This window comes from Echinococcus granulosus (genome assembly GCF_000524195.1).
Source record: "Echinococcus granulosus chromosome Unknown EG_S00055, whole genome shotgun sequence".
Classification (NCBI taxonomy): Eukaryota; Metazoa; Platyhelminthes; class Cestoda; order Cyclophyllidea; family Taeniidae; genus Echinococcus; species Echinococcus granulosus.
This window is the reverse complement of record NW_020170435.1, coordinates 386,949-410,986: the sequence shown is the minus strand read 5'-3', so window position 1 is coordinate 410,986 and position 24,038 is coordinate 386,949. Positions and strand designations below refer to the sequence as shown.

At 42.4% G+C, this 24,038-nt stretch overlaps 3 protein-coding genes across 3 annotated transcripts; 2 read left to right on the top strand and 1 right to left on the bottom strand. All coding sequences in view use genetic code 11, as the record gives it.

The window, feature by feature from the left end:
- Nucleotides 1-52: 52 nt before the first annotated feature.
- EGR_06359 (hypothetical protein) lies at nucleotides 53-7,701 on the top strand (the record flags this gene model as incomplete). Its single annotated transcript, XM_024495608.1, has 4 exons — nucleotides 53-1,039; nucleotides 1,118-1,300; nucleotides 1,531-1,667; nucleotides 7,563-7,701. 4 exons carry the CDS (start codon nucleotides 53-55, stop codon nucleotides 7,699-7,701), a joined length of 1,446 nt encoding a protein of 481 aa, XP_024350006.1.
- A 2,116-nt stretch (nucleotides 7,702-9,817) lies between these two features.
- On the top strand, nucleotides 9,818-10,145 carry EGR_06358 (hypothetical protein; the record flags this gene model as incomplete). The annotated part of the gene is made up of 2 exons (XM_024495607.1): nucleotides 9,818-9,977; nucleotides 10,033-10,145. The coding sequence occupies 2 exons, from the start codon at nucleotides 9,818-9,820 to the stop codon at nucleotides 10,143-10,145; spliced, it is 273 nt and encodes a 90-aa protein (XP_024350005.1).
- A 10,734-nt stretch (nucleotides 10,146-20,879) lies between these two features.
- Nucleotides 20,880-22,244, bottom strand: EGR_06357 (rhodopsin-like orphan GPCR; the record flags this gene model as incomplete). Its single annotated transcript, XM_024495606.1, has 1 exon — nucleotides 20,880-22,244. One exon carries the CDS (start codon nucleotides 22,242-22,244, stop codon nucleotides 20,880-20,882), a length of 1,365 nt encoding a protein of 454 aa, XP_024350004.1.
- Nucleotides 22,245-24,038: the final 1,794 nt, after the last annotated feature.

The following is a 24,038-nucleotide window of genomic DNA, read 5'->3' as shown; positions in this document are numbered from 1 at the left end:
GCATCTCTCGAACATGCATGAGAGCTATCCACCTGCCAGCATATATTCAATCATGCGAAGGCTAAGCAATACAGTTAAAAATCACCTCTCGACTGAAAATGGCCAAGAAATTCCCTTCTTTCCACTGGAAGAGCCAAAGCATCGGCGTAAAATCTCCTGGCGTCTGCCAAAATTCCTTCGTGAGCATGGATCCAATGGCTATGTTCGATGTAGGCATGACTACGAGGAGGCGCCAAGTTCGAATGCCATCGAGCTGAAGACAAAAGTTTCCGCCTGTGCAGAACGAGTTAGCTGGCCAGCAATTTCTACCAGACAGACGAGAAGACCCATTTCTGAGGTCATTTCGTCGTCAGTCGACCTCCACGACTCGTGTCAGCAGACACTGAATCCGATCAAGCTCATTTTAAACGCAATGCTTGACCACAAATGGCATCGGGTCATGGAACTCCTGTCCCAAAACATTCCAACTCACACAACCCTGGAAAATGGTACATCTTTGTCCCTGCTTGATCTTTTTCTCTATTCCTGTGTTTTTGTGCAAGCATCTGACACCACTGTCACCAACGACTACGATCATATTGTTGTCAGGATATTGGACACCTTACTTGCCCGTGGCTGTTCGGTTGAGATATGCACAACGGGAATACAAAAAAGGGTGCTCATCTCCATGTACCATAGCCTGTACAGCCAATCAAACATCGACTTTCATGCCATATTTCGACGACTCCTTCAAAGCGGCCTCCAAAGTCCGGCTGATCTACTGGTCAACGGTGAGGTGAAGGCGACTCCCTACTACCACCTTCTGGAGGAGTATGCAAGATGGCGGCTGCATAATCCCCACATGAAATGGCCACCTAACTCACTCATTTCAAAGTTTCTTCTTCTCCTCAATCTGCTCTACTCAGGTGCTACCATCCTTCCAGATATTGCCCGCACCGATGATCATGCCATTGCCTCCATAATTGACGGAACCCACGCCAGAATAAGTACTCTCTTTAGGCTCAATCCACTCTCCCTATTCGCTCTGACCCGCCTGAAGGTGAGGCAACTCTTTCCACGAAAATATTTTCGGGAGATAATTTCCCATGGCTTGTGCACCTCTGTGCCCTTTTTTAAGACCATTCGACAGTACCCCCAGTCTGTCCATGAAATGAAACAACTCATGGAGTGGTTAAACATTGTCCCCACCCTGCCCGACAATGTTCGACGTGATTTGATGTTTCTTGAACGACGCGCACTAGAAAATGACCTCTCATTTATCCTTTTAAATGACACAAATAAAGAGATTTTATCCTATGAGGTATTTTGTTGGGCGTAGTCGCAAGAATTTTTGAGGAATATTTCTTTGCTAAGGAGTCTCCGGAGGAGATGTTTATCTCTTAATCCGGAATATTGCCCTTTTTTTATTAAAAGGTGGTAAAAAAAGGATTGTTGTTTTTTTTCATCCAACCGGAAATTTCATTAGGGAGGGAAAAGAAGGCTGCTATTCCATTGGTCGAGGATACGGTGCAGATTTTTTTGGTATTTCAGCGGCGGCAAGAGGGACTGGAGATGTCTTTCCCCCCTTTCGAGGATGGAGGTGTAACTGGGTCGTCTCAGGCTGAAGTTCTGAGTCCTCTTACCTGCCAGTTAGCGAAATCGGTGACACTTTTGTCCACGTTAGATCAGTGGGCAACATTCTCCCTCTTACTACTCCAACCAAGTTGGGTGATTTTATTTTGCCACTAGCAGACCAACGATTCAAGCGTAAAGTTTCCTCCTTTCTGCTCCACCACATACACACAAGCATACGCGCAAACACGCACGCACAACTCATAAATGGACGATTTCTTGTAATGAATTGGTGGGTGGTTTGGAGGTGTGTGGTGGGTAGTGCGTTAGGGAAGGCAACTATTAACGATGCATTTGTCCTTTAACGAACCCTGCAATCCAAAACTCGTCCATCCGTTCGTTCACCAGTCAGTCGTTGAGTCGGTTTGTTAGTCATGCCGAGCGCCTAAGAGAAGTGGGGAAATTAATTAGTAGTTTTCGAGGACAAATATCAACTGCCACTCACATTACCGAAGGTGATTGTTAAAGTTACTACCATCCTTGTTGTTGCTGCTAACACGTCATTGTCGTCAAGACATGGTAATCAGTTGCTACCAATAAAGTGGAAAGTCTCTTTACCCGTAACTAACACACCTTTTGGTAGTTTATCATCAGGATCAAAGAGCTACCATCACACCTCGGACGTCATACAGCCCATGTGATGAAAACACCTGGCAAATTTTCTGCCAGCTTCTATTCACACCGCTCCTGCATTTGATGATAAAATGGTTGGCAAAAAAGAAAGTGGCAAAGACCACAATGAAGGCTGCTGCATCCGACGGATGGATGTGGAGTACCGTCCAGTTACGTAGTGTGGGATTCAACCAACTCCACATGTTCCCCATTTTTTGGAACATTATCCCAAGCTATGTTAAAAAAACAGGTTGTTTTGTTCAGTCACATGAGTGTTTTAGAGATTTAAAACTTCCAAATATTTTCTTCATTTAAGGATCCGTTTATTTTGGTATACCTCTGTTTTAACAAGAATCTACAAAAGGTACTAATTTGTCATAAAGCATTACCATTTTGAAAACAAAACTGGGGACACGCTTACGGCTATGTAATTAAATGTATTTGCATACTTGTACTGTCCACTCGAGTTGTTGATGCATTTTGCTATAAAAATTTTAAGTTGTCATGCCCAACAGCGCAGCTGTCAATTCATTGTTGGCAATATATTCGACATTTGAGAATTACTTGCGTGCACAGCATAGTAAGAGAAAATGATGAAAATTATAAGTAAAATAATTAAAAGTCAATCATTATAAAGTTCACAAGTGGAAATAAAAACCAATATTACCAACGCCTTTTTTTAAAACTATCTGTTCACTTAGTAGCCAAAAATGCTTTTGTTTACTTACAATAGTTAGTAGCTTACTTCGAGCCGAAACTTTTAACAATCTTAGACTTTATTTGCTGTTTAAATCCACTATTCTCCACTCAATTGTTTGGAGGACATATATTGCTATTTTTTAAATCCATTAGTCTTAGACGTCGTTGGCAGCCTGGCTAGTGTGAATGATTGTAAAATTCGCTATAAATTTTTGTGGATAAAAAATTACGTACGGTTTTAACTTATATAGGCAGTTCTAATTCGATGTTTCCTTTCGACAACAAAAAGTGGATGCAACTTTGCTGGCACCTTGGTATTACTACATAATTCTCTGGTTCCATGGCACCTCTCCTGTGGTACTCATAAGAAATTTGGGACCACCTTTATCCAGAGGCGTATTTTTAGGTTTTTAGGAATGGCTAGTATCATTAAATGGCAATTAAACCTGGATGATTTTAATGAGTCCGAGGTTGTGTCCCTTAACATTGGCAACGTAAGAGCCCTCTCAGTTAAGCAAATAACTGAAGTGTATGTTTGCCAACAAAACTGTTTTACTTTACGGTTGAGGTCTGCGGCTTGAGTCAAATGAGTATGCAAGAACAGCAACTTTGCCATGAGAAAAAACAGGAGAAATAATATCTTATTCACAAGAGATACCACAGGATCTCTTGCCGCATATACTGCAAAGCCGACCTGTATGTACACCTCATGATCTACTTCAAATTTAGATATCAAAAGAAGGGAATGTTACCCTTTTATCTATCTCATCTCCTATATTTTTCACTGGTGCTGTTTCTTCATGTGCCGCTTTAGATTTATTCACCTTTACTTGCCATTAACAGCAGATAATCGTGAAATTGCAGGGAAAGTAGACCACCAACTGTTGGATATGCAGGCGTTAGACTGCAAAAACGAAGTTGAGGACTCATTATTGTTTATCCTAAGAGGAGATCTTAAGTGTATCTTGTTCCTCACTTTTTCATTTGGCCATAAAATGTAGATGCCGACCAATCCACGGGTGCCAAAGGATCTGCGTATTTACTACATCCCAGCTTCCCTCTCCTGCCGGCCTTTCCTGCTTAAGCGTTATCCAAGGTGCTCCCTGTGGCATACCCATCCTCGTGGGATCACCTGAATTTCCTTTGGAAGTGTAATTAACCCCGAGACGGGAACAAATGTGATTTGGTGAACTTGTATAAAAGTTTCGTGTGTGTACTTAACATCCCTAAGTATTATCAAGGCAATATGCGTGATTATATTCCATCGTTAGTAGGTTTTCCTTTTTTCCGGGTACAGTCTAGGTGACACACTTTTCTAGTATGGTCGTTTTGTGAACCTCTCTGTCGTTTAATTTCCAAAAGGAGGAAAAATCAGGTTTTCCAACTACATCTCGAGTCATCACCGACTGTAGGATGCATTTCCCCCGACGTCATGAAACCAATTGATGCTAACAAGGTCCGCGCAAGTAGACGCAACATCATCATCATCTCCGTGGGGTCCATTCAAATAAGTAAATTTATTAGTCCACTTAGAAGTTTTTTTTCTGACTTTCTTAATAATGAGATAAACATTTACCTATTTATAAACAATCTAATTAAACTCTTGTTTTTATGTCCTATCACACAATTAATGGGAAAAAATCTGCAGGGACAAGTAGATGTGATTTTAATGGATTTTATAAGAAGTAAAGGGGAGAATTAAACTACGCTTTATTTTGCCTCACTGAAGCAGGGACTTAAGTAGTAAAAAAGTTGTATCAGACCTGTTCTCAAGTCGGGCTGATAAGTTGGAATTTTGAGCAATCTCTAAACCTCTAACAAGAAGTCTTCCTCGTGGTAATCACGCAACACATGTGATCAGTTGCTTCAGTAACCTCTCAGTCGACTCAAATTCTCTTCACCGCGCTGACAAGCTGTGATCATACCCGTCAGATTAGTTGTACTGACAGCCTGTGCTGTGAGGATGGGTCGAGAGAGGAGGAAATGTGGTGGGTGAAGCACAGTATAACGCATGCATACAGACCACCGGATGGAATTTTCCATTTTTAATCAACTGAGGTAAACCTTCTTTTAGTAAGGTGCATTGGGAGCTGTACGAGTTCTTCTGTCACCTTACACCGACCACTAGGGTAACACATCGGAGTCCCTTTTTAACAATCCCCGCTTAGTCCACCCGATATCTTGGAGTAAGGGGGTGCTGGGAGCTCCCGTCCGCTCGTCTGTGATCGCAGAGCTACAAAGGGTGGTCGGTGAGGTTTTAGTAAAACACTAAGGTCAAAAATTAGTACCATCCCCGCCTTTCTACGCCTTGTAGTGATTAACATCTCTACACGGCGCTGATTAATGAGGAGAAGCCAAAGAAGAGAGCGAATTTCAAGACAATCTTGGAGGTTTGATGCTTAAGGAAGTTTTTAGTACGATTTCTTTTTTGTCTAATATTTTGTCCCACATCGCTAGTAAGATGTCTTTGTGTCTTCCCAAATTTTTATAAAACCATGCGATTATCCAACAGTAGGGAAAAGTAAAGAATAACGTGGAGCGACATCAGAGTGTTGGACGGAAAAATCGAGGTAGAGCATAAGACTGTACCGCCTTTTTTTACTCTGTCCCATCTAAATTGAAAGGTTAATCTTCTTATGATATAAGGTAATAAAGTCCTTTTCCCTACTGGCTCACCAATCCTGTCATCTACCTTGGCTGTTGACTGGGCCCTCTTTCTATTACGTCAGGTAGGATCCCTATCTAATCGTTTGACTAGTAAGAAATGCGCACTTCCTCCTGAAATGTATGTCTTTCAGCTCACTACACTAAGCAGGCAAGGAGTTCTGTGGGCTGAGGTAAAGGTCGGTGGTCAGTGGATTGCTTAGAGGATGACAAACGCTACCCTTGGTTGCTTGGCTTGGGGAGAACAAAAGCAAAAAGGAAACCGTTCCCTTTACATGCCAGTCAGTCATTACTGCAATCCATTTTTAGTGACCTTGCCAGGTAAAACAGATTGTTTTAGGGTCTCCTTAATGCTATCAGCATAGGTGTTGAGTAGCTTCAGCAACCTCTCAATCGAGACAATCTTGCTTCTCCAATTTGACAAGCTATGATCACACCCATCAGGTCAGTTGTGCTGACACTCTGTGCTTTGGCAGTAGGTCGAGAATGGGCAGAAAGTGGCTAACGGTGGAGATGTTAAAAGAATTACCATGCCAACAGACTGACTCAAACCTACCGACGACGGAAAGTCGTAGTGGAAGAGTGAGTAAAGGAAGGGTGGCGATTTAATGATGTAGCATTCGTCGGATTCCTCAAGCCCCGCACACATGCATGTCCACCCTCGCTTGACATTGACAGTAGTGAGTCTTCCAAGTACCACGCTGGGTTGAATTTATTCAGGGAGTCATTTCATTCACCGGAAATAGTGGCGACAAAGTCTCTCTGATCGAGTCTTCTTTTTCCATTGACAAAACCCTGTATTATCAGCATTTTTATATAACAGTTACTTTTAATTTGAGCGAAGGAGAGGACGAATCGAGAAGGACTTTAGAGTCCAATCTCATCTACAAGCAGGGTTAGAATTTTTCCCCGGGGAAAAAACACACCAACTAAGGCCAATGCCTGCTTTTATGTTTTCACTTCTTGCTTGAGTTTACTCTCAGGCCTAGGAGAGAGAGAGAGAGAGAGAGAGAGAGGCAAATGGATTAGCCCCGATTTTGGAGTTGCGGAGAGAGCTATTTTTACCGCATCAGCCGCCCTACCTATGAGAGAGAGGGAAAAAGATGTGGACTTATTCCAAGCCAAGATGGAAATAGACTGTCCCCGTTGAAAGAAAAAAAACAAACGCGCAAGCGAAGACACACAAATCTTTTAGACCTAAATTAGAACGACTACCTGACTATTTTAAGGAAAAGAAGCCGAACTTTATTAACATTTATTTTTGATAGTGGAGCAAGTAATTGACCTCAACCGACAAAATGAAGCTCTCATTTAGTCAATTTGGATGTCTTTCATTTACTTCGAGCACCAGGCACAACTCATAAATGAGTTGTTTGCTAAAGGTGCTTCCCCTTCGGTAGCCCCTCTGCAGTATAGATCTGCACACTTAGACCTCCAAATCGGATGCCGCATAGTCGACAGATACAGCAAGACCTTTTGCCCACTCTGGATTTGTTTATTACAGACGATCTAATGGAATATTGAGGTTTGGAGGAAGAGTCGACAAACGCCTAAATGATTATCAAATGCCAACAACCGAGGGGCAGGAGTCATAGAGGAAAATATTTTGATTCATTGGTCGGACGAGCCGAAAATGCATCAACTAAATCTTGGGTAAATTCGAGGTTGGTTTAATACATATTACTATATACTTTTAAGTACGTGTGTTTTTCCCAGTCAACCGGCTCGTCAATTCAGATGGCTGAGTTGGGACTGCCATGGCTAATCTGGGAATTTTTCCTTTTCAAAAGGAATTACCATCTGTGTAAATGCAAGACCGCTAATGAGGCAAAATTATTGCCCGTTGATGCCTTTAGCTTGTTTTTCCCCTCGTTTCCACTCCCTTATTTAAAGCAAAAATATGCAGAAAGCGAATTTTTTTTCTCAGGGTAGAAGGATAAATCCTCCCCAAATGTCTTTTTTCCCTTTCCTTTCAGCGTCGGTGTTTCACTTCCTTCCTGCATCGTGCCTTACCTCCAGATTTGTCAGTATCTCTATGGACCACAAAAGAGGCTTTCAAGCTCACGTGTGAAGGATACCTCACGTAGTCTTTGTGACAGCCGAAATGTGGAATGACCCAAAGACATTAAGAGGCTATTTTAGGGGGAGAGAGAGAGAGAGAGGAGGGAGAGCAACCGAAGAAGGTGATACNGTTTTTGAGCAATGGCTCAGTGGAATGGCTTGTCAAAACCTGCAAGAATTTTGATTGTGTATACCATTCTTTATGGTGAATGAGTCGACAATGGTACGTTAGCCTGTAAACTCGATTTAAAACTTCCATTTCTTCCTACCTGCCTACCTTCAGATAGAAAAGGCCGAACGAACTTACCTGACGGATGGGAAGCTATAAAAATGCCTCCCATCGAGTGTGTTTAATACTTGATGGGAAGATGGTGAGGCAAGGAATAGCAGAGCGTGTCATTCCGAAGGCCCGATTAATCAGGTTTAGGAAGATTTTCTCACCTAGACCGGATTGAAGAGCCGCCATTCTCTATCCAGCATACGATTTGCATAAACCGAGAACGAGAGCGTTATAGGCGGAGCGAAGCAAATAATAGGCAAGATGGCGATAAGTTTGATGGACTGTCAAGTTGTCCTTTCACCCGCTGTGTACTTTAACCTATTTGCAGACCGACTAGCGAGCTACGGTTAGCCACAAACGATCCACTCATAATGCATTCAATACTTCGGGGTCTTTTCTAAGTGACGCTGTTTGTTCTCTATGGGTGTGCAGCAGATTGCCGAGAATAATTTTAATCGGGATTTGCTCATTTGTTGGTGGAAAGACCAAATAATTGGGGGCTGGGCACAAGGACTTGGTAGGAACCAACCAAAAATTGGGATCCACTAAAATATCCTACGCCCTTAAGAAAACGTAAAATATTGCAAAAGTGACCCTTGTCCAGTTGGCATTCTCCTTGTTTCCTAACTACTTTCTCCTTCCCTATCGTGGTATAACAGACTTATGTAAAGGTTGACGAACCATTTCCACCGAATCGCAGACTCTCTGGAGTTCGCGCAGATCACTTATACCTCCTGTCATCCTCTTTGGTCTCGCTCACTTTCCTCGTGCATAGCGAGATTTTCAAGTGCTTTTAATGTCAACTATGAGACCTTCACCTAAGAATTATTCGACTCTGTGATGCACACTTCGTCACTTGCCGATGATTAACTCGCGACGAGAGAGATTGATAATCCCTTTGACCAAATTTACTACCCAGTAAATGGATGGGAGTGTGATGAAGCTTTAGTAGTAGCACCTGATACATTTATTCGAGCCACTTGGACTGGTCCGTCACTATGGCAGGTTGACACAGTCTCCCCCTTTCCCCCCCTCTGCTCCACACTCACCAACAGTGATACTCTACTAAATAATTAATTAGTAAATGCAAAAAAACTGCCATTTTATTGTGCCGACTTCAAAGGTAGTTCCCAAATTAGTTGAGTATATAACCCTTTATTGCAAAAGGAATATCCACCTGTGAAAAGTCGGTTGTCGAGGCAAGGAATTAACGATAACAGTAGATGGAATATTTTCATCCGCTCTAAACACCACCATCGTTGGGTTTTTTGGCCTAATAACCAGAAATAATACATGGAGACCAACGACAAAAGGGGTGATCAAAAGTAGCGCGAACTTTGACACGCGCGCCTTAAAAGATGGCGCTACCGTTGACCTTGAGAAGAGAGCAACATTTTAACTAAAAACGAGACAATTTTAGCGTTTCACCTTCAAAAATAAGAAACGGAAACTTAATTAATTAATCTAAAGATTTTAAGTAAATTTACCTCAAAATTTGCAAGCCTTCCTTTGCCTTGCATTTTAAAGCATCACGCGAGTCGGCAATTAGTCGCAGAAGCAGTATAACTGCCAGCAGTCAGACATTTTAATCAAACTCTCATTCTCCCTCCCTTTTTTGCTTTCCTGCTCTGTCTCTCTATACGCTCCAGTTGCTGTAAAATAAACATATCCATAAGTTACGAAATGGCGAAAGTGGATATAAATGCTCTTCTTGTGGTTGTAAAATTACACAGATCGAAAGGTTGATAGACCTATTGAATAGACTGGTTGAAGTCTACTTTATCCAAAAATCATAAAAACAAATAAGTTTAAAATAAATAGAGAAGTTGTTTCAAGCAGTTAGTAAAAGTGAGGAAAATTTTGTGTTTAATGAAGTCAAGCAAGGGCTTTATGCGGTTGCGCCCCCTTCTCCTCTCCCCCCTCATTCTTCCGGAGGAAAAACCGGCTCTTCAAATAAATTTGCCTTTTAAGTTAGGTTCAGCGGGGCTGAACAATCCCAGAGTAACCGACTGGGCCTATCAAAAGCGGACTGCTGCATCTACAGCGACAGGTGGTTATGCAGTGATGGGACCTTCACGATCCATAATTTTTCGCACTGGTTGAAGATTTCAATGGCCGCCATCTGGGAGGCACCATACCGCCACCAGCATCATTGGACGTCTTCGATAAGTTTGGCTGTTGTGCGGCTTCACGTCCCACCGCTGAATTCTTCCCTTAGCTACTAGTTCATAATCCTGCTGTTCTGCGTACGCAAGACCTGCCCTATCTGGACTGGACTGACGCATGGTAGTTGCACCGCCTTGGAGAAGTGAAAGGCAAATACCATCAACTACCTCGTTTACCACCTGATACCGCATTACTTTTGCCCCAGTCAAGGTCGATGTCCCTTTTTTCCCTTGTTCGCCTCTTATGAAGTGGTATTTGGCACTTCTCCACACCACTGATCCAACCAAATGCCAACGGGTTCTGTAAATGGTCCGGATAGTGGGGAGTAAATTGCTTTAAATATTTTCATTCAAAGATCAGGTGTTTAAATGAAGATACGTTTCCGTGGTCTTTGGTATGTTTAGGCAGAGTCTTTCAAGTGTCTTGGCATCTTAAAATCTGTGATATGTATATGTGTGCAAGTTTACAAATCCTGTAAAATTCCTAATCTGTGTAAACAAAGAGACAAACCTTCCAAAAGGGAGGTCATTATCACCGAACTGCATGAGTTATCTGGGAACACAAAGACTGTGAATTGATTGGTAGATTCATTGATCTTGACCTTAGCGCCAACCAATCAAAATAGGGAGAACCCAAATACAAGTTTTAGATATTCCGGAATGTTTGGCCATTGGTTGTGTGGGAAAGAAATCTCCAGAAACTTCTAAAAAATGGTTTAGTGAGCAGTTGTCCATAAGATCAAACTATCTAGCCCTTGTGGTCTCCTCCCACAAGTCGGTTTTACAATAGGTGCCATGAGATTTCTGCAACTACGTCCGTCTGAAGGTAAAGAAGTAGTTTTCCTTTCACACTCTCAAGTTATGTAGTTTTAGGTCAATCATTTGGAGATTTTGGCCAAAACCGGCATTTGGTCTCCAGAAGAATGAACATCAAATGAAGAAGAGAGGGGATGGTGCGTAGCTTTAAAGCCTGGGTGGGCGGTATGAGTGAGTGTTGGGTGGCATGGTCCTATGACCAATGCCATATTTGTTCCTTTGACAAGCACCATAGTACAAAAGTCCAAAAGCCATTTAGCCCACCAACAACTAATCAAAAATGCTTGCCACGTTTCCCTTCTTCTCGCCTTTCCACCTCCCCTCCACCCGGTTTTGTAATCCCCGTAAATAATCACGAATGAATTGACAGTTTTCTTGTCGTCTGTTCCCTTGATACATGTGACACGCAATTATTGGGCCTCCATCGCGATATTCCCTTCTTGAGGTGATGTAGACATAAAAGGCTAGAAAGTTGCTGTTGTTATGAAAACCGTGTCCTTCATAAGCTTATGGACATCCAGATATAATCTTGGGTAGTACACTTTGTTCCCCCCACCTTCCCTTGTAATTTTGAAAATTGAGTAGACAAACTTGAAACACATCAGCCGGCGCGCTGAGCTGGAAATTCTGTGTCAAATACAGACTGTCTGTCAGACATTTGTACCCTGCATTGGATGTATTCTCCTGGTTAAATCCCCCTGCCATTAGTGGGTACCCATTTTAGTCATTCTCACCGCATCACTACTGTCAGGCAGTGGCCATGGCTACAGTGACAATGTAACATATCCGTTGTCACCTTTAATAGGTAGGCTAGGAAAATTTGGTGGTGGATGGCAGCCTCTGAAAACGTCTAGAGTGTTTTGGGTTGGTCGGAAAGGCGTAACCATCCGGTCTCCAGACATCAGATGCCATCTTGGCAATTGGGTGGAGACGTCTATGACCTCGTCAAAATTTGCATTCAGTCTACAGTGTGTTGCCGGTGCTCTTATCACCAAACACGTGATGCTCATGTTTGGTAAACACACAAAGAGGCTGACAGCATGCTGACGGCTGCCACAATTGCTAAATTACACAGCCTGAGTGGGACAAACAAGTCAGCCCATGCTGCAGTCACGACGCTGTCTCTTCAATTGGGCGGGTTAGCAATCCACCCCAACTTGTGTTGAGAATAGACAGACATCGCGTAGCCTTAAAAAATGTCTATTCCACAATTGGAAAAGGCGGTAAAAGGAATCGTTTTTTATGTCCCTCATGCACTATGATTAGAGGAAAAATACTGTCCGTTTGAGACACCAATTTTTAGCAAGGTGTGTTACCTTCGTGAGGTCTTAAAGCCAGTGTAGTTTATTTCTACCCTAGCTCTCCCATAGTCCAAAGTTCTCACCCTCTTCTAAGTGTTTGCGTCCATTACTTGGGCCTCCAAGTCCGGAGAGTAGCAAATCAACTTTTTTATGGACACTTGAGATGCTGGATGATTATGTTTATGGCATCCGTGAAGTAAATGGAAAGAATTTTTGTCTTGTTATCGAATGAAGAAAAAGAAGTTGATTTAATTAATTTTGTAGTTCATTTTTTTTTTGTCTTTATCAGTCATTTTATGTTTTCAGGGTCACGGGTGTCATTAACTTCGTCCCCTTCCCTTTACCGACACCGAACAAGGGCGCTGTCTTGGTGTTACTAATTAATTTTTTTTCCTTACTCTTGATCTTCTTTTTAATGTATTTCTGTGGGATAGTATAGCATTTGTTTAAGTAACTAATCAGCCTGAGAGGGGCATTTAAGTCCTGATAGACCTCGAAATGATGGTGGAGGGTTTCGGCGAACCATTCACTGGGTTATGCACATAACCCGCTGGAAGGAAGCTGAAAAAAACGGTCACTGAAACCCCCCATTTTTCACGGCCATGGACTGTGATGGACCAGAATAACTGCCACCCTCATGTCTAAGTGGTGTAAATAAACAAAACTCTATTGCTTATACAGTAGAAAAACGGCGTTTAAATAACCGACTAGGGGTGAGGACAGTAGGAATAGAGCATTAGAACAGGAGACAGATTTCTTGCGAATAACAACTTGACAAGGAGTGTGGTGGCTGTGGGCAATTGGTATAGGATATTGGATGTCCCTCCAGTACACTTCGTGGATCAAATAGGGATTTGGGGTATGAGTCATTGACACGAGGACCCAATGTTTTCTTTCCATGATCAGAAAGCCCATGTTTGACCCCAGTTCTCGACATCGGAGGGATTATGACAGCAGACGGGGAAGGGTGATCATATGACTCGGGAGCAATGGACTGAGAAAGAGAACGCTCCATCATTCAGTATTATCAAAGTGGGGAAGTACGTTATGTTGAGGGACGAAACCAATCCAATGGAAAGTAACGGATGGTTGTGCATTTCTCCTCCGACAGATATCATACGTCTGGATATAACTCTATCGAAAGTGTAGAAAAGTGCTGACTAATTGACAAACTGGAAACAGAAAGGTTGTGAGTGAAACAACCTAATCTTGACAACCCTGACATACTACTTAAATAAGTAAAATCACTAAATCATCTTCAGGGTTCTCCCTTTTCGGAAATCAGAAGTAGAGCTCTAATTTCGTTACAATTGTACAAAAGGACTGATTGACTCGAATTGAGCCCGTGGAGCTAAATTCATGACCATAAGGCGGGGATGGCACATGCTACTTAAAAAGAAAAAGGTAGAGCTGCGCTCCGGCAGTTGTCTATTTTAAACATCTTAGTCAGGAGAGCTACTCAAGCCTTTTAACCTACCCTCTACCTCTTTCAATTCCGATGACTATCGTGTTGTAAAAATGGGCCACTAATGTCACTTTTAACAGTAATTTGTCGTGTCTTTGTGTTGAATACGAGAAGGTGAAGAAACACTCACCGAATCCATACGTATTGTCGAATGCAAGATAACTCGTTCACTTCTTGGAAACGTAGAGGGAAGGGACGCCTATTCATCAGCCCTGTTTTCTTTTTAGAAGCTCTATGATTTTGAAGACTGATACACATCTACCAGTGGTTTAAAATCCATGCCTCCGAATGGATTTAAAGTCTCCACTTAGGCGCTTTGGCAAATACCACACGAAATATTTTATTTTTCTCAGTAATCAAATCACTACTTCTACAATGCTAAAAATGGTCACCCCTTTGATCAATCCTAATCGTTTTAATAAACTGTCATCAAGCACAATTTGGCAGGCCAAATGGCCAGACGGTGATGTGGTATAGGTTATGGCAACTTCAAACGAATTGGCGATTACAATATCAAAGGAATAACAATGAGGTGAAGGCTTTTATCATTTGGCTCAGATAAGTCACCAAAGTGGTTAAATCCACCCGCTCGAACCCCACAGCGTGGGAAAAAACAAAACATGTTTGGGTTATTCGAGTTAACAAGCAGAATGGCTTATGAAACCCCGAAAGCGACTGATAATTCAGGTAACCTAATAGCTCTCTCCTTTATTTAAGCATTGTCTGGAGCGCTTCCTCTTAGTCCATTATAGTATCAATTTCCTTTCAAATGTAATTAATCCTGAGTGCGAAACTGGGATGACGATAATTCATAACATGGTCAGAAGTCTACTTATTACCTGAGTAGTAGTACGTGGATTTGGCTAGAATTAGTGAATGTCACGCCGTTTTACAAAGCAAATTGCTTAGAAAGACAAGGTCACTGTAAGATCATCCTCTACTTCACCTACATTTCGTGGCATTTATTAGCTAGAAGCCTTTTTTTCTTTATTCCTTCATATCTTAACAACGAAATCAGTGATGCGTTTCGAAGCACCAAAGTGCCTCCCTGAATACCACCTTAAGACTTCCTCTATGATTCGCTCCAGATCCCACTCCTTTTAATATTTTAAGAAGTAAATCCAGATTTCTGGTTTTGTGAAGCATTTCTGCCTACCACTGCCAGAACAATCGTACTCTAAGTTGTGTCAAAGGACGCAAAAAGCCATAAAAGTAGGGAGAAGAGATTTAAATTTCGACTTACGGAGCAATCAAATGGCTACAATAGGTCTTGGCATGCCTTCCATTGAAATACAAAGAAAACATTTTGCTATTCTTTTCACAGGAAAAAGCCATCAATCCTCTTTTGACAGCTAGTGACACGTAGGATTTAATTTCATGTCGGATAGTGAAATCCCCAAGTGGAACACCTTCTTATTTTAAGAAGGAGAAAGGTTACCTGACCAAAACTAGAAGGAAGGTAGAACTTGTTACTTTACGTTAAATGTCAAGCGTGCATGAGTACCGTTTGTACAGCGACAAAGGCTAAATGCGGAAGCCGGAGTCTGAAGAAGTAGACATAATCACATGACAAGGAATTGTTGAAAGGATACAACGAAAATTTGTGGATGTATAAGGGCAATATGAGGGTGGCATGGAAGTACATCGAATATGATGGAAAAATTGAGAATGAAGACCAGAAGCATCTCCACGCTGATTGAATGTTTTCATCTTGGTTCCAGTGGGAATCGGCCAACCGAATGTCCAGCAGGTTGATGTTCTTATGATGTCACGACGTGATGGCTCACTCAGCATCCCTGTTGGTGCTAATGTGGTGCTGGCAAGTAAAGGTCTTCTCCAACAGACCCTTCCCCCTCCTCTTCCCCAACCTTCACACCCTCCTTCTAGTCCCATGCATTCCATCTCCATTACTTCAGGGTTGTTGAAATGCATAGGAGAGCCTATTCTTACCTTCCTGGCATTTGAGTTAGGAGGAAGATGAAAGTCACACATCCATCACTTACACACGAACAAACCGAGGTGTCACACGTCAACACAAGCTACAGCACGAGTGAAGGATCATAAAGTAGGCTGAATCACTTCTTTGTCCATCCAATGCCTGATCTAACAAATAACCACTTCAAAATCAAAGCCCACTTCTGACATTTGACATCTGACATCGTCGACACAATATGGAGGGCGTTTCAATGACACTTTTCCATCCCGTTGTGAGATCTGAGAGTCTGCGTGAAAATGAAAGAAAAAAGGGGGCAATTAAGGATTAAATTGGTCTACAAACTAGAGAGACGAAGAAATTGAGATGGCTGTGTGATTTTTGATACATATGGCTGAAGAGATCTGTTGTGACTACTAAGGACAAGTGAATTCCATGAATACATGCATTATGTAGCAAATGCGGTGTGGGTTCGCCTCCGTCTATCGACACGACCTTGCCCATTTGGCATCTGTCCTGCCCAGCTCTCTCACAAATCACTTTCACTCTCACCTCTTAGGAGTGTCAGATGAACTAATCTGATGGATAGGATTTTCGACTTGTCTGCTTGACCAAACGAGTTTATCACGTTGGAAAAGGTGCAGAAGCTTCTTGTCAGATGCGGTAAGTGGAATGCCGTGGGAGAATTCGGCCTCCAGAAATGGTCCAGCCAATAAGGGCCAGGTGATAGATATCCCTTTTCCCCACGTCTCTCCTCCCCACCCCTCCCCTGAATAGACAATTATTTGCCACGTTTGACAAGTAGTTTGCAAACGTACACCTTAGCAGGTGGCAACACGATTGAAAGGGAGAAATTTTTATTCATCTGCAATTACCTGACCGAGGCTATTGCAACAATAATGCGATACCATCGCATTTGCCAGGGCAATGCCCATTATTTTGGCCACTTTATGGCGCTCCCAGGGGGTGTAATAACAGTTCCCCCCCCCCTTCCCTTTTCTCAAACCAGCTGTCACTGTTTCCTCCCCCCCTTCTGTCCTACTTTCTGATTCTGCAATTTTGAATACAAGATGGAAGGGGAAATTGTACAAAAAATGTCGACATGTGCTTTGCAAATTCCTTATCTATTTATTCCACCTGTCTACTCTCGAGTGGCTGGCTGGTCCACATCTGATGCTATTAATGTGGGCCCTTCAACCACTGGAGGTTTTCCGGCTACAACAGCAAGATGACTGCTGAAGTGGAGACTCACAGCAAAAGGATTGTCCAAGTCTACATTTGTGTAACCTCCCATATTTTAGGTTAAGAAGAAGTCGATTTATTCCGCCTCTTTTGGTTGAATGGAACACGATTGGATGGATGGCTGAAGCTTCAAGAAGTAGTGGATACTAAAGCCTAGCTCCTTGAAGATGTGAAACCCTCTTTGGGGAAAAATTTTTCGCCATGTAATGAACAGCATATGAAATGTTCTCCAAATGAGACATTGATCTGGACATGATGAGCTGTCGATATTTGACAAGTGACTAAAAGAAGTGATAGAAAGCCATCGTAGAAATTGGTCTCTTGCAGTAGAGGTAGTCCTAACATTCCCGACTACCTCACAGAGAGAGAAGTAGGTGGAAGACCACGAGAAGCAGAGCAGCAAGAACAATAGCGCAAAGGGAGATAGAGGTGGAGAGAAGGAGGGAAAGGGGGATCCGTCACCTGGTCCGTAATGTTTACACCATTTCTAGAGGATGGATTCCTCCGCCCGCACACCCCATTCCGCATCCTCTTCCAGTGCATTAAAGCACATCCAACAAGAAGGCGCAGCACCATGTTCCACAGGAGAAAACTCGTATTTTCAAGTAGACCCTCCAAGAAGGTGACAGTGGAAGTAGTGGAAAGGGAGTTGAGTAGAGCAATTAAACAATGCTGTGTCGATAGACGACGGCGAATCCACCACCAGTGCTTCATAATACACACGCAAACAGATGTAGACAGACAATGGCATGGAATTCGTTTGTTCTTATTAGTCACAACAACTCCCGTTAGCCTCCTCATTTCTTCGCCTGCCCAGTTTGTGGATCACTTAATCCCTTTATTTGGCCCCATTTTTTTCCTTTTTCTCTCGACTTTCTTTTGTGAATAACTTTCATGGCATGGACGTACAATACGACTTGCTTAAATCTCACCATAGAATAGAAAAGTGCCATTGAAACCTCCTCCATATTGTGTCAACGATGTCAGATGCCAAACGTCAAACGTGGACTTTGGTTAGTTCATTTATTCATCAGAATGAAGTGGTTATTTGTTAGATCAAATATTGGATGGACAAGGAAATGGTTCAGCCCACTTTATGATCTTCTACTGGTGCTGCAGCTTGTGTGTTGACGTGTGTCACCTCAGTACGTCCGTGTGTATTTAATGGGTATGTGACTTTCATCTTCCTCTTGACTCGAAAGTCGGGAAGGTGGGAATAGACTCGCCTCTTGGTTTCAAAAAGCTTAAAATAATGGAGAGGGATTGAAAAGGACTGGGAGAAGACGGCGAGAAAGGAGACGAGAACCTGTGGCCAACACCACATTACATTAACGGGGGTACCGAGTGAACCGTTGAAGTAGGCTCGCTTCGTCGAAATGAGGCAGTAGTGATAGACCCTCACATTGTGGCACCTTGTGAACATAAACCTACTGGCCGTTCGACCAGCCTTTTGCCATCATGACAATATCCATTAGAGACAGGGGCGAGAACACTCCACCAACGCGGACAACCTTGTATGTATGTTTACCTAATTCACGGAGAGATTGCTGGTCTTCATTCTCAACTTGTCCATCGTATCAGGCTAGCTGTTTCTACGCCACCGTAGTCGTGTCACTGAGTTTGCATGACGCCTTCCACATCCACAAAATTTCATTTAATCCGTCCGACAATTCCACGCTATCTGAACATGTGTACTTCTTGAGGTCACCATCACTACAATTGTTAGGCCTTCTGCCGTGACCAGTTTTGTCTGTGTTTTGGTTTTGATCAGGCCAATTATCCCTTATTTAAGAAAAACAGTCTGCATCATTTGACTAAGTCTTGGGAATGTTTCGTACCTGACACTAATTCAAACATGCCTCTAGCCGTCAAAAACAGATTGATGATTATTTTGTGAAAAAATAGCAGAATATTTTTTTCTAAAAAAGCCTTAACCGTGTACTTTTTTGATAAATGGTACGCCAAGGCCTATAGCAGCCTGTCGGTTATTCTGTGAGCCAACAATAAATCTCTCTGCCCTCTTTTTATGGCTTTTTACGTCTCTAGACACAACTAGAAGTTCGGTACTCCTGCCAGCTATGAGCCGAAGTGCTCTGCAGAACCAAAAAAATATAAAATTTTACTGGTTTAAAGATCGAAAGAAGCGGGATCTGTGGAGCATTACAAAAGAAGGTTTAGAGTGACATCTATGGGGGTACCTCTTCAGTTTCTTGTTGTATCAGGTAACCACTAGTGGGCTATAAAAATATGTTGCTGACTGTATATCACTATGGAAAGAAAAAATGAAAAAAGTCTTCTTGTGAATAATAATTCTAGCTATGTCCACATACTACTACTAGCGTAATAAGTAGACTTCGGCCTAGAATGGGATTTAATCTCATTCTATTCCCTTTCCTGGAATTAAACATTTTTAGAGAAATAACTTTGCAAATGATAGCGGAGGGGCACTGTAAATACAGGTAAAATGAAAGAAGGAACTATAAAATTGCCTGGGTTCTTACTCTCTTTCGGTGGTTCATCAGCTATTCCGTATTTTGCCTCGAATGCTGTGAAGTTCGAGCAGGCGTTTAACTGTTTTGGTGATTTTTCTGAACCAAGTGCTAACAAGCTTTAACTCACCGGTATTCCCTTAATGGAGTAATTGCGACTTCGTTTGAAGTTGCCATACCCCGTACTCCATCACCGTCTGCCCATTTGGCTGGCCAGATTACCGTTAATGACAGTTCTGTTAGACGGGTAGGAATGATCAAAGGAGTGAGTAATTTCTGGACAAATACAACAGCAAGAATAGTTGATTACTCACAGAGGAAGAAAGAGAATTTTTCGAGTACTTCTTTAAAAGTTAACCTGTCATAAACTTCAGCTTTTAGTTATAGTTAAATTGGTTAAAACTGCCCTTTGTTTACCCTGAAATTAGTCGCGAAATCTAGGCAAACAGGTGTCACATGTTGCACGTAAACAGAGGACAATAAGTTTCAAAGATAATCAAACGGTTATTTCAACTGGCTTGTAATTAAGGTTTGTGAAGCAATCGACCTCCGAACGACCCACTGCTCACCCCACACTTCTAGGACGTCCATCGCCTCATCAGCAGAAGGTAATAGCTCTTCAGCGTCGGGTATACGATGGACTGAAGGCGTAATTCATCGCTAGGAGTTGTTATTTGCTGAAATCTTCCGCATTAAATGTCGGTGGAAGCTTTTCAAGAAAAAAGTCCCCTTGAGAAATACCCTAGGCGGACAAATTAGAGGAGGGAGAGGAAGGGGGATTCCTTCACCTGCAGAACGACTCAAGGCCTTTTATGCTAAACATCGCAAAAGTAACCCTTGAGATGAAATGTTTTGAGTTAGACTAGGATGTGGAAGGGAGGAAGATACCGCTCCACTTTCGTGGGGAATCCATTTTGTTAAGTAGCAATTGGTCTCCATACTTGTTAGCGTCTTTCCTTCAGGAAAAAATTAGTCGAATACTTAAGTATTTCAATCTTTTGACCATTAATTACCTATATAACAACTTTTTCTACCTCTCTGACGTCACAAATATGTGACATATGTTCGTTATCAGCAGGTGACAGCTAGCTGCATACTTGTTGTAGAATTTTGAATTCTGCAAATAAATATAAAAATTCCTTAAGAACTAGGCATATACTTACGAATTATTCATTACCAAATTACCTAAGTATGGTCAAATATTCCTTACCAGTTTTTGTAAGATATTACAGCAACAAGAAAGAGAAATCTCCAAACCTCTATTTATTTTGCCTTATTTAAGATATGAGACCTTCACCCTCTTATTATTTCTTCCTTGCTCGCAGACTCCAAAATGCAGCCGGAGTGATTTCCGAGACCGTGAAATTTAACGAGAAAATAAAATCCCCCCGCCGACTTAAAAGGAGTTGCTTTTTCCTTGCAAAAAAGGGCTTAAAAATATGCCAACAAATGCGAAAACAAAACCTAAAAAATTAATGCAGCATTGTTTCTTTCCTTTTATTTGTCAGTATCACAGTAATCAACAAAAATTGAAAAAGTTCTTATCGAGTGGGCACCCGAGTTGCAACACGCTGAATATCGATTGCGCTTATTGATCGAATCCGTTCTATCGGTGAGGCTTGATGACTCATCTCGGGTGTGCGTGCCCTCGGTAGGGGTGTTACTAGCGCCTTTCCTGATTGGTTACTGGGACCTCGAGATGACGCCTTGCGTTGAAGGCCACAGCACATACGGAGGATGTGTTTAGCCTCCTCACGAAACAACTTGCCCACGAGGCAATAGAAAATCCAATTTGTACAGGAATTTAGAAAGCAGAGACTACGAAATAGGTAATAGCAGAATCGATGAAAATCGGGATCCACCTGAACTCCACTGAAGTTACGTAACATAAGGAATATGAGGAGAGGGAATGTGCTAGCCATATAGGTAATATTCATACAGATGAGGAGACGTGTTACATGGCCGAAGTTGTCTGGTGCATTGTGTCGACTGCTACTGTGCTCGCTGAGTCGTTGTTTTAATTGAGAGGGGGGGAATTCTATCTGTGATTCAACCATATCTGCTTGTTGTAGATGATCCATGATACGCGACGATAGGATTTGGATGTCTGAGGTGGAATTGGGTCGTACAGGAGTTAGTGTTGGAGTGGATAACCCACGTCTGCGACAAATCGATGGAATCTCGAGTGTAGTACACACGGAGAACTTGCGCGATCGTTCTGGAGTTGCCACTTGGGCTCTCTTGAATTTATTTCCCAATTTAGCCATATTGAGGCAAATGACCGCAGTAGACACTGTCATTCCAAGCAGTGGAATTATCCCCCATATGATTAGGTCACAGAGGGTTGTTAGGTAGTATATATCCGTATCCGTGGGATCACAGTCCCCGTCGATTACTCGCCAGTAAATGATATAGGGAGCAATAGGAGCTAGGAGGACAAGCGAGATCATAATCCACGCAACGAGGTGTCTCTTGGAGATGCCTCCACGAATACGAGCATGCAACGGCTTGAAGACCAGATAGGCGCGTTGAACTGACAGCGCAAATTGCATATAAGCCGACCAGTAGAGAGAATAATTCGAAGCGGCCTTGTGAATTTTACAAATCAAATCATTGTGATCACGAATGTCATATTTGAACCAGGCCTTCAGTAAAATCCACAACCCTTCTAGCATGAGGATGAAGAAGTCACCAATACATATGCTGGAAAGCCAGAGCAGCATATTGAATTGGAAGAGCTTTGAGCAAAATAGGAAAAAGAGACTAAATAGATTCCCCATACAGCCAACAATGATAGCGGCTGGTAGGTACCATCGCAAGAAGTAAATACGCAGCTCCTCGTAGAGGTAGGCATAAGGACGAGGCGGAAGAAGCTCTGAGGATAAGGTATTATTAGTGACATTCATGTTGAGAGTTGCATGGCTGATGTCAATGACTTGGGGTGAGGCAAGTTGCCCTCTCAAACAATTCGTGCGATCGCTCCCGCTGTGTGTGCGAGCAATCACTTGCGTGTACTATCATTTGGATCATTGTAATTGGTCGACTGCAGCAGCCAATTAGATTGCGTACATACACAATGCATCTGGTTAATCAGGCTATAATCAAACACCAAGTTGTGGTCATTTCACCCACCCACTCACATACACAGGCACATTTATACATATTGGCAACAAAAATGAGCTTGACAGCGGATATGCATTTGATTATTCGACTATTATTTTGTCATTTCAAAACCAAGTTTTTGCGACTTATGCAAAAGTCATTTTTGAGTTGATCTCATCCCTCAAAAAGTGCTTTAAAATAAAGGCGTTTTATTAGCCCAGCTTGCAAAGGGGTTGGGGGCTGCTACGGTCGGGTGAATAGGTGAGGGGAAAAGTCGGTGTAAGATGTATCTTCGCCTCATCGACCATCATCAGTAGTTTTTCATTTTCTTTTTTCGGAATAAATTTTGCTTCCGATGGGAATTAATGGGGAAATAATCACTGACCTTTAGAATTACATTAGCGGATAAATAACTTACATAAATGTGGGCGGAAAACCCTAACAAGGCGCGTTTATAAAGAGTTTCGATTCAGAAGGTTTGGTCAGTATGGTCTGGCCATCCTGGGAGAGCCAGGTTCGTTTTGTCTTTGGCGGTGATCCGTTGACTGGTCGTGCTTCTGGTGGCTCCAAATTGAGTGGATACGCTCAAGTTCCGGTGGTACCCGAAAACAGAAAGCCTGTAACCTAGCGGAGTCACTTCTCTTGCCCCCAGAATGTAACATTCCTGGGAATGCCAACCAAAGATGGAGCCTGGAGATTTTACCAAGGTTGGGTCTGCCTTACAGGTGGCAGTTGAACTTCCCGTCAGGTCTACCGCCCCGATTTCACCCGGGCACCGGCCCAAGAGAGGCTGCTACACTTTGTTACCTTCCTAATTCACCTGAAAAATGCAATAAAATTTGCCTTCCTCCCACTCATTCGTGACTTTGTTTGAATATTTTAAGGTGCCATAAAATCTTCGCAATAAAGGCGAGAGAATTTATTTTCGGGACTCTTAAAGAATAATTTATGCATTAATGGAATCCATAACTACATCCCACCCTTCCTTGTAGAGCTGCAAAAAAGCATTTTCAATGTCTATTTTTTAATCCCGCTGTTTTGAGGAGAAAAAGGGAAGAAAAATTTGCGGATGGTTCTTCCACCTTGAAGTTCAGCTACTAATACAAATGGAGGGAGAATGAAGTAGAAAATGTTTTTCTCTGTTTTTTCCAACCAATAGAAAAATCCCTTGTCTAGAGGCCAATCAGAGCGCCTTTTTTGTCAACCACTGTCAGTCCATGCTGATGACAAAACCGTGTCAAGCCTACGAAATATCTTTCAAGTTGACAGTCGTGGTGTATAGGTGCTGATCCACCGACTTCGTTTGAATGAACATCCTCATTTATCAGCCAGTCATGTTTACCCAAATAGAGGTCAGAAGAGCCTATTATTTGTGAAAAGATAGAAAGAAAAATTGCAACCAAACATCTAGACTTATTTTGGTGTCTGCACCTTGCAAAGGTCAATCCGGATAGGGTGGCCAGGTTAGGGTCATGCACTTAGATCTCCCTTCGCCATTCTCGTGTGATTGTGCAGTGCTACTGCCAAGAGCATGGAATGAAAGCTTCGAGGCTGGAGAAGGGATATCAGTGAACACTCCTCCTCCTCCTCCTCCTCCT